Genomic DNA, 18,027 nt, shown 5'->3' on the forward strand with positions numbered 1-18,027 from the left:
ATATGAGTCAGCAGCGTGCCCTTGTTGCCAAGAAGGCCAATGGCATTTTGGGATGTATAAGTAGGGGCATAGCAAGCAGATCGAGGGACGTGATCATCCCCCTCTATTCGGCATTGGTGAGGCCTCATCTGGAGTACTGTGTCCAGTTATGGGCCCCACACTACAAGAAGGATGTGGATAAATTGGAGAGAGTCCAGCGAAGGGCAACAAAAATGATTAGGGGTCTGGAACACATGACTTATGAGGAGAGGCTGACGGAACTGGGATTGTTTAGTCTGCAGAAGAGAAGAATGAGGGGGGATTTGATAGCTGCTTTCAACTACCTGAGAGGTGGTTCCAAAGAGGATGGTTTTAGACTATTCTCAGTGGTAGAAGAGGACAGGACAAGGAGTAATGGTCTCAAGTTGCAGTGGGGGAGGTTTAGGTTGGATATTAGGAAAAACTTTTTCACTAGGAGGGTGGTGAAACACTGGAATGCGTTACCTAAGGAGGTGGTAGAATCTCCTTCCTTAGAAGTTTTTAAGGTCAGGCTTGACAATGATTTAATTGGGGATTGGACCTGCTTTGAGCAGGGGGTTGGACTAGGTGACCTCCTGAGGTCCCTTCCAACCCTGATATTCTATGATTCTAATTAAGCCTGCACTTTTGAATGGCTCTGAATGCACTGAGGAAGAGACAGGAGCAGAGCTTGAATACAGTGGAAATAAAGATGGATGCTTGGAGTTACAAGGATGGATCATATTCAGAATGATTGAATTAGGGCAAGTGTGAAGGTGGTATCAGTTATAGAAAAGCTTAGATGTTTTAGGCATGTGAAAAGAAGATCGGAAGAATACATAGGAAACAGGGTGTTCAACTTAGGAGTGGAGGGTAACAGAAGAGTTGAAGACAAAAACTAGATGGATGGATTTCATTCAAAATTATTTGATTAGCTTCAGAGTTTCCAAGGAACTGCTTCAAGACAGACTGGAATGGAGTGGAACTCGAAGAGTCAATGCCATATAGATAAGACTAAGGCTAGAAGCAGAAGAAGAAAAGATATACTATTCACAGAAATACCAGTGCCACCTTAAACAGCACTTTTTGCTTAAACCTTTCCTGCCACTCCAGAACAGCCCATTTTCTGCGTGTCAATCACTTCCCCGTCCCACCTAAAGTTAGCTTCTCTCACAAATTGCAGTTACAGTATTTCCTCACTGGCAACTTCTCCACAACTTCTTGCATCTCTACCATTGTACCAAGTATTGTATTTCTCTGAAATAAGCTATAAATTCTTCAGGGCAGGGAACTTCTCTTTTTAAGTCTTCTGAAAAGAGCTATGTGTATTTATTACAGCATATAAACAACAGTACTTTATGCAAGACTAGCTAAGTTTTAGTACTCTAACTGAAGTGAACAATGCAATAAAGTTAAGTATCAACAAGATAACTAATAAGAGAGGTGCATGGGAGGTAAATCATCATAGTTTGTAACAAAGAGTTGAAGAATGAAATTAGTTTCAATCCTCCTCATCTCATCAGAAGAAAATACCTTTCCAATATGTCATAAAAAGTGTCCATCACAGGTTAGAAGCATTTAGGAGTTTGCGTAAGAATGCAATTCTCCTCTTCTGACTCATCCTGATGTCAGGAGATCAGAATTTTGCTTAAAGATGGAGGGCAATTACTACCCATCTATGTAGCTCGAAAGCTTGACTCTCCCACCAAACAGAAGTTGGTCCTGTAAAAGATATTACCTGTCTACCCTAGTCAAGAAAGATAGTAGGCAGATTTTCTCTCCAACCAGAATTTAAGGAGGAAGAGATGAAATGCGTCTCTGGATCAAAGAAGAGTAGGAGTGGAGGAGAGGAGGTCCTACAGGAAAAACTGTAGGAACAGCCAAATTTGGGAAAAAGCTTTAGCTCAGGTTTCTGTTTTGTTGTTATTGCAGTCACTAATAAAACCAAACCCCAGGAATGGTGTAAGTATAGATCATCCACAAAGTACATATACTCTGATCAGAGCAGGTAGGGAACCTCACCTACTTAAAATCAGATTTTTTTTTTTAACCTATCAAGCCTTGAAAGCAAATTCAGCGGAACACATATGTCTAGAAATTCAGGGCCCGGTTCTTGCACCCTTACTCACATTGAGTAGTACCTTACTCTGCAAACAGCCCTATTTATGAGAGTAGCAGACCTGGACTTTTACGTATTAATATCGCTTTTCTAAATTCACAGGTGCAACAACTGCCAAATGTAACACCTTTCAGAAGTGCTGTGGGAGTACATACAGTCGTCCTTTTTTCAGGCTACCATAGATTAGAAGGTACTTTTAGACACCACTGAAGTCTTGCCAAGTGTTTAGTAACCAGCAACAAAGTGACTCAGCTACTCCACCTGTGACATTGCTAAGAAATTCTATTCCAAGCAAACTAAAGCACTGATACCTTTATCACAGTACTTGTGCTCTAAGGCATGGAGGTCAGGCAGCAGGTGTATGCAGTTGATGCAGCAGTAAGTGAAGAAATCCAAAACCACCACTTTTCCGCAAAGGTCTTTGTACAGAGAAATGGGACCGTCAGTGTTCACCCACTCTAAATCTGGAATTTAGAAAACAGAGGTACTCAGTTAATTAAAGAATGAAAGAACAGATGACAGCGTTCAACATTGTTGGTACACTTCAGTACAATATAAAACATAACTTTCTATGCAAACAGGAAGGCAAGCCAAAAATCTTACAGATGGTAAATGTGTTTTTATGATCTGTAATTCTTCATAATTAATTATTTTAAAGGAACATTAGTGTACAGTTAGAAATCTAACTTAGGCTAATGATAATTCACAGATAAACCTTAGAAACATTTGTTCTGTTCAGAAAATATGATCTCCAAAACGCAACCACATGAGAAAGATGCAATGAACAGATATTTAGAAATAACTGATGTTAGTAAATTAAATACCTGCTGAACTTTGTTGTTAATGACTTATAAAGATGTAAAATCTCCTACTGAAAGAATATTTCAATAACCTGTGCTATGTTTCTGTTTTTGTTCCCCTTAAATTTTACTGTAACAATATTAAACGACAGCTACAAATATCTGTTTACTTACTAATTTTCAATAACAAAAACTACTATTCCAATAAGAAGTGACTTCCCAAGGACAGATGGGAAGTCAGTAACAAAGCTAGGAATCAGAGTGGTAGCCACGTTAGTCTGTATCAGCAAAAACAACGAAGAGTACTTGTGGCACCTTAGAGACTAACCAATTTATTTGGGCACAAGCTTTCGTGTGCTAAAACGCATTTCATCAGATGCATGGAGTGGAAAATACAGTAGGCAGATATATATACACAGTACATGAAAAGGGAGTTGCCTTACCAAGTGGGGGATAGGATTTTTAATCGAATTATCTCGTTAGCACTATCTCACAATCATATGCTTTAAACAGTAGAAAACACTTCTTCTGAAAATACTAAAGATCAACATATGGGTGGGATTTTCAAAAGAGCTTAGGTGATTTAGGACAATAAATGTTATTATATTTTTGAATGAGACTTGTGCTCCCAAGCCACTTAGGCACTTCTGAAAATTCCATTTTATGACTATTTCAACAGACTAGACTCTCATCAGCCCATAGGCTCCGGGACAATCCTGCTATTGAAGTCAATAGGAGTTATGCCTTTTCCTTCACTAAGAGGACTGGGCCTTAGCTACATATTTACAGCACTGGTAACGTTAATGGCACTTATTCACATAAGCTAAGAAGAGTCTATTTACACTACCAGACCATCAATTATTAAAAACCACAACAGAATGAGATTTATACTTTATGGAGTTATGGATTTATACTTTATGGAGTACTTCTCTTACTGGAGTTAAAGTATCTTTCATGAGCTGGATACAAATATGCAGGGAATAGAAAACATTTGCTATTTATTTGTGCTGCTTTTCAGGCCCTGACAAAAAGCACAGGGGAGCAGGATTAACCTATCAGTGACCAGCCCAAGGTGAGCTTGCACATAAGTGGCAGAACTGAGAATGGAATCCAAGAATCCTAAATCTAGCTAGCAGCTCATATTGCCTCATTAGTCACAAATCAAATGCACTCCCATGATGGATACTTTCATTTTAACCTATCCAATGCTGCTTTTTGAATTTTATACATTTAGGCCTCAACCCGGCAAACTGCTCCATATGGTAAGGTTGCCAGGCATCCGGTTCCAGTCGAAAGGGGACCCTGATAGCTCAGGTCAGCACCGCTGACCAAGCCATTAAAAGTTCTGTCGATGGCGCAGCAGAGGCAAGACAGGCTCCCTGCCAGCTCCACACAGCTCCCCGGAAGCAGCTGGCATGTCCCTCCGGCGCCTAGGCGCAGGTGCGATCAGGGAAGTGTCGCGTGCTGACTCTGCCCCCAGCGCCAGCTCCCACTGGCCAGGAACCGCAGTCCATGGGAGCTGCGGGGGCGGCGCCTGCAGGGGCAGTGCCTGTGGGGGCAGGCAGCACGGCTCCACGAAGGGGCTGGAAATGCTAGCCGCTTCCTGGAGTGGCATGGAGCCAGGGCAGGCAGGGAGCCTGCCTTAGCCCCGCTCCATCGCCAACTGGAAGCCACCTAAGGTAAATGCCGCCTGGCCAGAGTCTGCACCCTGAACCTTCTCCTGCACCCCAACCCCAGATTGGAACCCCCTCCTTGAGCCTGCACCCCAAACACCCCCCCCCCGTACGCCAATCCCTAGCCCCAGCCCTGAGTCCCCTCCTGCACCCAAACTCCTTCCTAGACCCCACACGCACACCCCAACCCCCGGCCTGAGTCAGTATGGCTCTGTGTAGGTAAACCCTCTTGCAATATTTAAGACTCCAGCATGTGAGGCTGGTATCACTGACTTGGTATGTGGAGTGTAAAGAACATAAAAAAGATCAAAGAAGACAAGTAGGGAGAGGAAGAGTGGTGAACGGTCTTAAAATTGAGAACAAGAACTTGATGCAATGTAACAGGGGAAGCTCAGGAAAGATTCAATGAGGTGGTCACAGTGATCAACAAGGACAAAGTATGAGTACGGTATCAGATATACTGGAGACAAAAACAGACAGGTCTTTTCATAAATAATGAAACTGCTAATAAACGTCTTTATTCTTATTTTCTTTTAAAGTAGCTTAAGATCTAGGAAAGGCTGGGGATAATCTGTCAAACTGTCTCCACACATACAACAGGAGGAAAAATGTGGAAACTGGAGAGGAAAAAACAACCTACAATTGTAGTTTAAATTACACATGACAAAATTCTTCTCTCAAAACTGAACAAAAGATGGTTTGACCATTCGCTCTCACTACATGAGCGTTCCCATTGACAATAGTGGTATCTTGAACATCTGCCATGGAGATCAAAGTAAATAATTTTGCTTTATTTTAGTATTAGATGGATACGCATGAAGAGGTTTTCATTTAAATACTGTAAATAGCGTATCAGGGCAGAAATGGGACATCATCCTTTAGGGTTTGGGAAAAATCCTGAAGCAGTCCTTAAATCTATTATAGAAAAATTACAGTATTTATGTGGGAAAGAACAAGCCTGGAAGTCTGTATAATGCCAAGTAGTTGTGGTGAAGTTATTTGTTTAAGGTACCCTGTTAAATAATTAATAAATTCTAGCTTTGCATTTAAGAAGCAGTAGCATTTTTCAATTGCTTAGGAGCCCAAATACTCCTAGTGTAGATATGCAGAATAAAAGTCAAAGAAGCTCCAACAGTTTCCTGGCTTGAGGTAGCTCCATACTCCAATTTACAACAGCTCGGGATCTGGACCATATTCTTTTAGATACTTTTTGACATTAAAAGAATTTAACCTAATAAAGGAAGGTTGTCTGTCCATTATACTATTTCAAATATAATGTTTACTCATAGAACTTCCCTTGACTTTATCACTAGCAGTAAATCAAGTGAACAATATTAACATAAGAAACATAAATGGTCGGAATAAACTGTCAGGAATAAATGGTCAGTTTTCAGAATGAAGAGAGGTAAATGACAGGGTCCCCCAAGGATCTGTACTAGGACCCAGGCTGTTCAACATATTCTTAAATGATCTAGAAAAAGGGGAAAACAGTGAGGTGACAAAATTTGCAGATGGTACAAAATTACTCAAGATACTTAAGTCCAAACCAGACTGCGAGGAGTTACAAAGGGATCTCACAAAACTGGGTGATTGGGCAACAAAATGGCAGATAAAATTCAATGTTGATAAATGCAAAGTAATGCACACTGGAAAACATAATTCCAACTATACATACAAAATAAAATGATGGCATCTAAATTAGCTGTTACCACTCAAGAAAGAAATCTTGGAATCACTGTGGCTACTTCTCTGAAAACATTTGGTCAGTGTGCAGCAGCAGTCAAAAAAGCTAATGGAATGTTAGGAACCATTAGGAAAGGGATAGAAAAATAAAACAAATACCAATATAAATCCATGGTATGCCCACACCTTGAATACTGCATCCAATTCTGGTTGCTACATCTCAAAAAAATACATTAGAATTGGAAAAGGAACAGAGAAGGGTTTAAAAAAAAATTAGGGGCATGGAACAGCTTCCACGTGAAGAGAGATTAAAAAGACTAGGACTGTTCAGCCTGGAAAAGAGATTACTAAGGTGGGATAGGATAAAAGTCTATAAAATCATGAATGGTGTGGAGAAAGTGAATAAGGAAGTGTTATTTATCTCTTCATGTAGCACAAGAACAAGGGTTCAGCCAATGAAGTTAATAGGGAGCAGGTTTAAAATAAACAAACGGAAGTACTTCTTCATACAAATCCCAGTCAATCAGTGGAACTCGTTGCCAGATGTTGTGAATGCCAGAAGTAAAATGGGATTAAAAAAAAAATTGGGTAAATTCGTGGGGGTAGGTCCATTAATTGCAATTAGCCAAGATGGCTAAGCCTCTGACTGCCAGATGCTGGGACTGGACAGCAGGGGATCCATCACTCGATAATTGTCCTGTTCTGTTCATTCCCCCTGAAACATCTGGCATTGGCCACTGTCAGTAGACAGGATACTGGGCTATGTGGACCTTTGGTCTGACCCAGTAATGCCGTTCGTATGTTTTTTATGCAAAATAATAAAAGTCAAAGAAGCTCCAACAGTTTTCTGGTTAGCGAACAATACTATTATGTGGCTATTAATATTATCTTAAGTCAGCCAAAGGATATTTAGGGACGAGCATAGGCAGTTTTCCAAAAGGATTTGAAAAATTATTAGCCCACACGCAAGAGCTACTTGCTGATCCTTACCATAATGACGAAAATTCTACTGCAGTGTTTCAGGAGCCAAATTAGCAATCAACGTTACTCAAAAGAGCCACAGTAGTGTGAATTCATGGTTTCATTTACTATAGTACTATATAGTCATATTTAAATGGTATGACAGGGAAAATATTTAGTTTTCATATATTATTCTCACAGCAAAATGACTGGCCAACTATTATTATTTTATCAGCTAGAATTGGTTAATAAACATAGTAAAAACATCCTGCCCGTTAATAACTTAGATTGGTTAATAATTAAATAACACAGTGTTTTAATATTATGTGCTGCAATAAATAGGCATTTGTGGCTCGCAAGCCCCAGTCTGAGTATCACTGCTCTAATGATATTTTACCCAGCCATTAGTACTTGTTACAAGCAAATGGATAAGTAAAGATTTGAAGAGATGTTTCAAGATCTGCTGTCTTGCAAACAACCAAGGCTACAATTTTTAATTTGTTTCACCACAGTTTGAAAACTTGGAGCTGCTTTCTTTTTGGCCGGAATGGCAATAACACAAAGTGGGGCATTTAGAGAGAAGCTCAGTGGGGATCCTGGAAAGGGAGAAAAACAATTTAACAGATAAGTGTCTTTCTTGCTACAATATTTAACACTTACTATTTTACTGAAGTTTAAGTCTTCAGTATCAAAGACATGAATATCACTAAAAACATTTTAATTCCATCTTTTTTTACACTTTGTCTCTGAAGATATACAAGTGTCAAAAAAAAGGTAATAAACATTTATTTGAATTAATAAAAAAGTTACAACAAGTGATTAGAGCAATGGATTTTACACCCAGCCTGCTGGGTTGTATTCCCACATGAGGATAATTATACTACTTACCCTACTATTTCTTGACTGCTATTAAGTCAAGGACACTGTGTTTACACCTCCCCGTGTGTTTACTACAATGCACCAGATAACAGAACTGCTAACCAAACCCCAGCATGAAAAATAACGGGGCAGATCCCTCCCCTCCAAAACCATGAGATTGGCTAAAAATAATTTTTAACGGTGTTCTGTTTATTTACCTTTTGACTGGAGCCTTTGGTTCACATTTCTTGCAACCACGAGGGTGAATTTTTTTTTCATACTTTTTTAAAGAAAATCTAAGATTCCCAATTAATACCTGATTCCAGCAGCTAGGGCTTAAAGAAAAACACCAAACACTGAAATACTGACAATAAAATTGTGAGAGCTAGCAACACTGAAGTCTGGTGCATTTTTATCTCAAGGCAGTGCCATTGTGTTTGCTTAACTTTTTATTCTTGGAGACTTGTCTTTATTCTACAACTAGGAAAACAGAGGCCACAACGTTAACCTAACTGCTCATGATCAGGAAAAAAGGCAGATAACTAGATGGAGAGAAAAGAGTGATGACTACTCAGAGCTTCCTGTCATCCAGTCCTGTGCCTCTCATGCTCACAGACCACCCGCCTCCTGGAGCGTACAGAAAGGAGTGTTAGTAGCAGCCGTGTTAGTCTGTATCTGCAAAAAGAAGAGGAGGACTTGTGGCACCTTAGAGACTAACATATGTATTTGAGCATAAATCCGATGAAGTGAGCTGTAGCTCACGAAAGCTTATGCTCAAATACATTTGTTAGTCTCTAAGGTGCCACAAGTCCTCCTTTTCTTTTTACAGAAAGGAGTGGGATTAGAACTCAGGGCTTATCATCTCCCAGTCCTGTACACCCAGAAAATGAATCATGGCAATTGATTTTCTTACACCAGCCCAACTCTCTGGGTGCGATTCCTAGGGCCTTGGCGGCAAGTGCCAGAGGCCATCTGGGGGGACGCGGAGGGAGGTGACAACAACCCAGAGCGGCATGCCGGTGTCGCGCTATAGTAGGGCGCCACCTCACCGCCTCGCAGTCCGACGTCAGCGGCTTCACCGTGGCACCAGCCCCCAGCCCTCGCCTATCACCCACCTCCTCCAAAGTCGGGGACCCTGAGGTCCTGCTCCCAGCTGTCCACCTTCCTCAGGTACTGGTAGACCAGGTTGTCCTTCTCTTGAGGGGTCAGGGCGTCCAGCAAGGCATACTCCAGCTGGGTCTGGGCAGGCAGGAGCCCAGGGAGGCCGCCACCCGCCGCCATGTTGTCTCCCTGCCTGGCCGGTGTAACGACAGACACTGTTTACTGAACTGCCTTTTTCTCTCAGCGTATTCGACACCCACACCTTCCATTTCTTCGAACGATAGGAACAACAACAAACGGGAGATGTTTCTTTTTAAAAATCACTAATTTAAAATAATAAAAAGGTCCTATATTTTTAAAGCAAAACAAACGTTTAATTTTTGAAAAGATTAAAAACACCCTTCATATTCCCAGTAGCATATTCGTCAAACAAACACAAAAAAATCCCAGTGGTAGTTTCGGCTCAGCAGATTCGACGCAGCACATTTGGTCAGCCAGTTATTGAAAAAAAAAAAAAATGATGGGAGCGACCTGAAAAACTCAAAGGATTAAAACAACCTCGACTATTATTATTGAGTCCCTCTTCCCTTTGGGAGAGGCGGAAAGTGGAGCTACACAGTGGAATGGAATATGCGGCAGCGGATAGGGCGATGCTGCCGGGAGGGAGTGGAAGGTCTGTTGCGGCGGGTGTGGTAGAGGAGGGGGCTGGTCCGGGTGGGAGCGGGACGGGGATTGGTCCCTCCCGGGACAAGACCCCTGCTGCCCCGGCTCCGGCCCCTGTGGCAGTGGGGCGGCTGCTCCCGTAGAAGTGGGTTAAGCAGTGAGCGGAGGGGCTGTGCCCAGGGGCACTAGGTATCCCGCCATCAGGGGCGGAGGTGGATGAAGATTTATTGGGGCCCTTGGGCTCCAAGAACAGTTGGGTCCCGCACACCCTGGGGGGAGGCCCAAGGGGGCCCAGAGCTGGGGGGAGGCCCAAGGGGGCCGTGCCCGCCCATTCTTTAACATGGACGTAGTAGCCTCAGGCATGCACGGTGCCGTGGTGGCATGGGAATAGTGGGGGGGGGCAATTCCTCTTCCCCCCCCCCGTTGCAAGCCTCGGGCCAGAGGCGACAGGAGGAGCGGTGCCACACGTGGTTGCTGCCTCAGGTACAAAGCCCAGACGGCAGCTGGTGGGGGCAGCCTGCCAGCGGGAGTGGGCACAGGCACTGAGCAAGCTCAGGTGTGCAGAGGCCGCTGAGGCCAGGCCAGTAGTTGCAGAAGCTCTCCCTGCCTGTGACCTTCCTGGGGCTCCCCAGCTCCTCCTCCTAAACCAGGCAGGGCCTCCTTTCCCCACAGAGCATGTCTACAGGCTCTGGGGAGGGAGTAGGAGGCAGGACCAGAGCCCTTGCCCCTGGGTCCCATTGGCAATAGCATGCCCGGGGGGTGGGTACACAGGCCAGGGGCTGCTCTTGGGCACTCTGGCCCCTGCTCAGGACAGGTGGAGGGTCCAGGGCTCCCCACAGCAGGCCAGGCTCCCTGGGTGGCTCTTACCACTGCCTGGTTCCAGTTTCTGGCCTGGCCAGGGGGTGGGGTCTTGGAGGGAAGAAGGAGGAGCAGGGCCACAGTTCCAGTGTGATGGCCTCCCCTTTCTACCCAGGTTCTGATGCTCCTGTGCAGGCCCTCAAATTGACTGAGGCCCCTGGGCCCATGTCTCATGAGCCTGGGCGTTAATCCATCATTGATTAGGGGATTTACCTTATATATACAACGATACACCCCATCCCCCCTCAGGAAAAGTAGTGTCCTGATTTTTCACACTTGCTATCTGATCATCCTAGGTGTTCCAGATCAGGGGTCTCCTCCCACTGGGTCAGTTTTTAACCCCTCCACTGAGGTGCTGGCAGTCTGAGCCCGGGGGTGCCTTTGAGGCAGAAGACTGCAAGTGTGACGTGTGAGTGGACCAAAGGCGGGGCCTAATCCAAGTCCCCTTAAAGTCAATGGAAGATTTGCCACTGACTGCAGCAGGAGTTGCATCTGCTCGATAAAGCCGCTCAATCTGTCACCTCATGCTGCTTTTTGTTCTGTGAGCATCCGCATACATATTAAAATCTCATTTGTTTTCAGGCTCCCACCTTTCAGGCCCTCAAGGCCCTGGAAGGAGTCTCTGTCAGATTTGGATTTGCAATCTCTAACCTTGCTTTCCAGAGGCTGTGGTTATCTACAGTGCTCCAGTGGAAGAAGAGTAACTGCAGCAAATGGCTTCCTCCACAAATAAGTACACCTATGATCCACTTTGATTTCATTTAACAATAGCATTAAAATACACAACCCTCCCCTGAGTTCTTTTAAAACTAGAGCTCATGGCCTTTCAGACCCATCTGTGATGGCTATCCAGTTTGTGGTCCAATGTAACATTTCAAATGGAGTTCAAGTGCCTTTCAGCTTCAGGTCGAGGGAAATTAAAAAGGAAAAGCATTAAAAGAACAATCCCCAGACTTAGGAACATTGAAATACTATTGCTTAAAGCTGAGGAAAATATTTGATTTGTTGCTATTTTGCCATGTCTGAAAATGACGGGTTGGAAGAAGATATTTGGGAGTACAAATCCGTTCGGAAACCAAAGTCATTATATCAAAATAATAATTCAGTGAACATCTCTACATCTATGCAGAAAGCAAATGATGGGAAGTGCAAATCAAAAGGAAGTGGAGGTAGGAATAATAAAAAGGTATTTGAAAACAAGGACAAGTCTAAGAAAAGCGAACAGGGACCAAGACAGAAAAGTATTCAACCACTTATAAAACCTGACCAGAACTTAAATCTATCTAAAGATGACCATATTGTGCAGTCCCAGGAAAGTGTAACTACGCCAACAAAGCGAAGCAGGACTTGTAACAAAAAACAAACCACACCAAATGCAAGGCCAGTTTATGATGGATACTGCCCAAGCTGCCAGATGCCTTTCTCTTTACTGTTAGCCCAGACACCACGGTGGCATGTTACTGAATGTTTGGACACTCAAGGATCCACTGAAAAAGGTAAGGCTCTGGTGAGGAGAAATAGCCCATTCAAATAGATTTTAAAGGTTATTCAAAGAAAGTTGCTTGAAATTTAGGTCATATTTAGTAGTATAGAACCTCACATCAGTTTGAAATCTGAGAGAATTTATAGTATGGTTGGAATGACTATTACAATGTTATTGTTTATCAGCATTATTTTCATATCAGATCTGGGGCTGTCTGATTTCTTTTTCTGAAGCATTGATAAAGATTGAAGGTCCAATCTTTAAAGGTGCTGACTCCCTCTTAGAGGCGTTGCACTCAACTCTCATTGGGTTGAAATAGGAGTTGAAGGTCTTGAGGGTATTGCTTGTTCAGCATCTCACAGGTTTGAGATCTAAACCACTGACACTTAGGTCTGAATCCATAATGAATATTTTGCTTCCTTCTGCCACACAGCCCCTCTTCTTGGGGTGGGGAGGAACATTGGCCCACGCTGTTTTCAGATTTTCCACGATACTTAAAAAACTTGGAAGCTGAGATCAAGATTTGAATGCTCGGTCTACCAAAGTCTGGAGATGATATACTTCAGACCTCAGTCCCAGGGCCTGTGTACTTTAGCAACCCTATATTGACTGGGTATGCTGTAAGAACACAAGAGATCACAGACTTATTTTAGTCTGGGAGGGGTGGGACCCTCTAACATACAGTTTTATGTGATGATACCCATGGATCTGGGTCTGTGGAGACCTTGTAAATCTTCCAGGAGCCTAATCTGTGATTTTAATATATCTTTTTCTGTTTGAAAAACAGGAAGTACACAGCCAGGAAACTTTAAACTTAAAGTAAAGGCTGCCCCTTTTCTTATATCTTTGTCTTTTATTGAAGGGATGTTTGATGTCACTGTTGTATTATGAAAATGGAGCCCTTAGCCCTTAGTTTTTTTATAGTTTTAATTGTAGGCAAATATATCTCCCACCTTATTTCCAGCTTTAAAGTAACAGCTGTAGAATCTTGCTGTTTAGCACTGATTTATCCACTGATCCTAAAATTCTCAACGGCATTAGGTTAGTAAGACATAGACCTCAACATTTTGTGACAATGTTAAAAAAACAAAAAAAGAGAGACAACTACTGACTATTTCATAAGGTTGAACATAAAAACACTAATTCCTGTGAATAGTTCCAGTGGCATTTTTAAAAGTTCATTGTATCCCAGCTGACAACTGGGAGGTGGAATGTCAGGTTGATGTGATTCCGAATAGCTCAGGCCTGGCCCTGGCCTCAGACAACTCTATTTTTAAGGGAAAGCTCTTAACAGCTATGCCATAACATTAATATAAAATCACTGTTTGTGTGTTTGTGCTGAAAATGCCTTTTGACAAGATATTCTGTTTGTTTCTTTAGAGTGTCCTGATGGTCTAATGTGCACTTCCACTATTCCATCGCATTACAAGCGCTATACCCATTTCATACTTGCTACAAGCAGAGCAGGGGATTATCTTGTCAGCTCTTCAGCATATAGCCCAGAGAGAAAGTTCACGTGCTCTGATGCTGCTAACTCAAGCTGTTTCCCAGGCCTTGTGGATGGAACCTTGCAGTGTGAGAAATTGACCAGGAATGTAAGAAATGCCCCAAATGAGGATCATACATTGTTGATACAGAGTTCAACACAAGCAAAATCTCCAAATGTAACCAATGTAACTACTGTGTCTTCCACAAACATTCTAAAGCCCCAACAGACTCTTCCACTTACACAGTCTGCAGATGATAATGGTCAGCTTGAGTCTTTAGAGTTTCCATTTTCTCAAGGAAGCGAAGCTAGTGGAGATCTGGATAGTCAGAATGACTCAAACCAGTTAAAGCTGCTACTTCCAGAAGCTGACTTCAGTGACTGTGAAATTTCCTACTCCCCACTTAATACTGATGAGGAAAATGAAGAGGAAACAGAGGAGGAGGAGGAGGAGAAAGTAAAAAATTCACAAAAGAGATTATTTCACACCCAGAACTCTGAAGATGAGAGCACCAAAAAGGAGGAATCTAGCTGTATGTTGTGTACTAAACTGGATTGTTCTCCACTTCAGCAAGTACACAGGTATGGCTGCCTTAAAATAGGTGGTTTCATAATACAAAATGAACCTTGTGAAGTATTGAATGGACTGAGTAGTTCAGATGGTTTTGTTAAACCTGTTTCTCAGGAGCACATGAACAGCATGTTCTCTAATTCAGGAAGTGCTGCTAATCAGTTAAAACACCCACAAGGGGAACTACCTGCACAATCCTCTCTTTCCCTTAATTATGATATAACTGAGAAGGAATTTGATTGGCCAATATTCAGTGCCTCTGTTTCTAATACAGGTAATTTGGAGGTAAAAGATTTTAATGCTTGCCATTTGGATTATGCAAACTTGGCTGTGAGTGATCCATCATTGCCCTTGAAAGTCAAAGAAGAAGGTGGTAGATCTCTTCTGTCAAGGCAAAGTGAAGTTTCGAAGAAACCTAGTAACTTCCTAATCAATAGAAATAAAATGACTACTAACACAAGTGGAACTACATTATACCAGAAGAGTTCACAGCCAGTAATAGAGGAAGAAGGAAGGCTTCCTAATACAGCGGCTGTACCCCTTCCCAGTACGGTCTCTCAAATGCTGCCATCTGTTTCTGTTGCAAATATGAAAGCCAAATCTATTTCAGCCAAAGAACTGAAACAAATGGACATTGGTGTTTTCTTTGGGTTAAAACCCAAAGCAAAAGAAGAGAACAAAGGAAAGAAACATTTTGGTGAGGGAACACAGGCCTCAAGTCCTGTAACTCCCATTGGAAAGAGGCCCAGACAACAAAAGAGGAAAGCTGAAGGGTCTGTGGGGGACATAGATGCGGTCACAGAAAGTTCAAATAAAAATGGAGTCTGTGTAGATACAACATCTGGTGGGAAGCGAAGTTGGAGAAAAAAATTTAGAGAATCATCTTCTACAGAAGAAGGAACAAAAAACAGAAAGTGTCCCTTTTATAAGAAGATACCAGGTGAGATGTAATTGTGACTTTTAATTGTAATAGTTGATTTTAGAACTGTCTAGTGGATATAGCTCTTTCCCATTTTAATAGGAGGCTTTTTTATTCTGTTCCATTGCAAAAACCTTTTAGGCCTCAATCCTTTAATGATTTCCACTTGGGTGGACCCCCTTTGAAGTTAGCAGCGTTCAGGGCCATAGACATTTACAAGATTACAGCGGCTCATTCTATGACTGAGCAGCAATGAAAGAAGGAAATAATTTTGTAAAAATATAATCTTTTAAAGATAGTGCTAGAAGAATAAACGTTTTGACTTAAATTATGTTTTACAGGGCACGTAGCCTAAGGGGAAGATTTTTAAAAGCATCTAAGGGATTTAGGAGCACAGGTCCCATTGAAAGTGAGACATGCTCCTAAATCCTGTAGGTATCTTTTCAAATCTCTCAACTAATGTTTGCCTTGTCTAATTCATCACTTGTAACTTTTACATAACTTATTTTGAAGCCATAAGAAAGGTTGGCTAATAGCCATTTATAGAACAAAATGTTTGTCACTCTTGTAATTACTTTACCATAGACCACGTACACTAATTGAGCTTCATTTTGTGTTTAAGGTATAGTATTACATTAGAATGATATTCTCCAGTGTCAATTAGTAGCGTTATTAAAAAATACTTTCTAAAGCTAAAGGAACAGCTCAGAATTTACCAAAATCTTTTCAAATAATTATCCAAAGCATAAGGAAGACTGATCAATAGTTTGAAAAGGTTAAACTTCACAGATTTCAGATCACCAACAGAGGATCATCTTAGTTGTGCTTTTTGATTCTGGAATCCTGGATAAAGATACAAGGAAGATGGGAGTTGGGGTAGTAAATGTAATAAGCATGTAGCCTACTGTCCGTGACCTTGATCCAGCAACCTGATGCATGCAGGTAGACCCTTAAGCTGGATTGGAGCCCCATGATGTCAGTTTAGTCCTGAGGATCCTCTGCATGTATCAGTCTGGAGGATCAGGCCCCATATCTACAATATAATTGTCAGTTTCCTTGGCTGCCTATCTAGCTTTTGTTTTGAACCACATCCATTTTATTTGAAATATTTCTGAATTTATTTTCTATAATGTTTTCAAATAACTTGGAAATGTACTTTTCAAATGGTTACACCTTAATGGGTTGAATGGCGTGGGAGCAATTGTATGAAATGTTTGGCAATTTTTGGAATATATAACTAAATTTAAAGAAAATGTCTACCAATAAATTTGATAGTTTTTTTACATTATTGATTTCTCATTTGCAGAGAATAGAAAAGACTCCTTACATCTGTTTTTATCATGAGAAATAATAACTCATTTCAATATATAATACCAAATCTGTGATATATAACCATCAGCAGATAGAGATTTTTTAAGAACCCAGGTCAATTGCCTGCTAATTGTAGTAACATTTAGCAAGAGTGTTATATGTATGGAACTGGCATGGTGCAAAATGGAAGTGAAATACATAATCAGTGCTTTGGGCAGCTTGCACTGTGTAAGCATTTCAGAAATGCCATTTTGAATACAAATGTCTGTTTACTCAGTTTATCAGGTATAATTGAATAGGATGGCAGATGAACGACAGGTATTTATTTGGGAGGAATATGTCGATGTTTGTATTTGAAGATTGTTTAGTTTGCTTAGTTATGACTTTAATCAGTGAAGCTATCTCTCTCCTTGCTGTTTGGATAATGTCTGCAAGCTGCATTTGTTCTCACATTCAGCAAAGAATGAGTATACTATTTTAATGCATTTTCTGCTTAAAAGAAAAGAAAATCTAACCAGTAACTGGCTGTAGCTACTCCATTCATATTATTTGATTTGCTTCTGTTGTATTTATGTTGTAGGAACTGGTTTTACAGTTGATGCATTTCAGTATGGAGAAATCGAAGGCTGCGTAGCCTATTTCCTCACTCATTTCCATTCTGATCATTATACTGGCCTAACAAAAAAATTTACATTTCCAATCTATTGTAATAAGGTAAGATTTCCTAGGGTTACTTGATAATTACCAAATCAGTATGCAACTATGAATGAAAACCAAAAGAATACAGTGTTCAGATTCTATGGATATAGAACCAGAACCTCTGCTGTGGCTGAGGAGCATTTGGCATGGCGAATTTGGGTAAAGGAACCCTTCACTCCCTCATGAGGTGATTCTGTATCAGGCTAGTATCCCAGAGGCTGCTGTAACTAGTACCGGTTGCTAACAGCCCCAAAGAGCTGTTATAGTAGTGATGGATCAGACAGATGTAAGGAAGTCCTTATTAGATCCTCTTTCTTGAGCCAGCTGCAAGGAAGTACGTGAGGGGACTAGAGGCTCTCCTCCTACCCAGGAGTTTCTGTAACCCAGATATAGCAGATGTTCTAAGACGCTGGAGCACAGGCCAGTGTTGTAGCCATAATCTTTTATAATGCACATATTGTGCTCTGTGGCTTTGAGATTCTTCTAAATAGTTACAATATAATCTAATAAAATTAAATAATAATTAGAAATTCCACAATTCTTATATCTTTAAAGAATCTTACGCACCATCCCTGTGATATAAACAAGTATAGAGATTGGCATGTGGAGGCATAAAGATGACTTTTCCTGCAGGCACACAGAAAGTCTATTGTAGAGTCAGGAATAGAACTTAGAACTTTCTGGCTCCTAGTCTCAGGCTTTAAACACCAGAGATGCTACCTCTGTTTGTAATGGTCCTTGCCATAACTTTAGCCATACTGTGTGGTATTTATGCTTGGGTTTTTAAAAAAAAACCCTGAGCATTAAAATAGTGAACTTTGTTCCCATTAATTGTTTTTCTCTGAA

General features: G+C 41.5%; 2 protein-coding genes across 4 annotated transcripts in view; one reads left to right on the plus strand and one right to left on the minus strand.

The window, feature by feature from the left end:
* The window catches only part of NHLRC2 (NHL repeat containing 2), a 52,259-nt gene extending 42,849 nt beyond the window's left edge, over positions 1-9,410 (minus strand). The window contains exons 1-2 of the mRNA XM_077823106.1: positions 9,206-9,410; positions 2,428-2,580 (exon numbers count right to left, since the gene is read on the minus strand). Coding sequence (XP_077679232.1) covers positions 2,428-2,580; positions 9,206-9,371 — 319 coding nt within the window. The 5' untranslated portion in view covers positions 9,372-9,410. The remainder of the gene's footprint in view (positions 1-2,427; positions 2,581-9,205) is intronic.
* A 434-nt stretch (positions 9,411-9,844) lies between these two features.
* DCLRE1A (DNA cross-link repair 1A) overlaps positions 9,845-18,027 on the plus strand; it is a 44,603-nt gene continuing 36,420 nt past the window's right edge. The window contains exons 1-4 of one of the 3 annotated variants that reach the window (XM_077823109.1): positions 9,845-9,864; positions 11,009-12,208; positions 13,576-15,192; positions 17,063-17,196. In XM_077823109.1, coding sequence (XP_077679235.1) covers positions 11,731-12,208; positions 13,576-15,192; positions 17,063-17,196 — 2,229 coding nt within the window. In that variant the 5' untranslated portion in view covers positions 9,845-9,864; positions 11,009-11,730. Of the gene's footprint in view, positions 9,865-10,271; positions 10,338-11,008; positions 12,209-13,575; positions 15,193-17,062; positions 17,197-18,027 lie in introns of those variants that run through there. The other 2 variants (XM_077823110.1, XM_077823107.1) reach the window with 2 other exon arrangements.

Source organism: Eretmochelys imbricata, chromosome 7 (genome assembly GCF_965152235.1).
Source record: "Eretmochelys imbricata isolate rEreImb1 chromosome 7, rEreImb1.hap1, whole genome shotgun sequence".
Lineage (NCBI taxonomy): Eukaryota > Metazoa > Chordata > Testudines > Cheloniidae > Eretmochelys > Eretmochelys imbricata.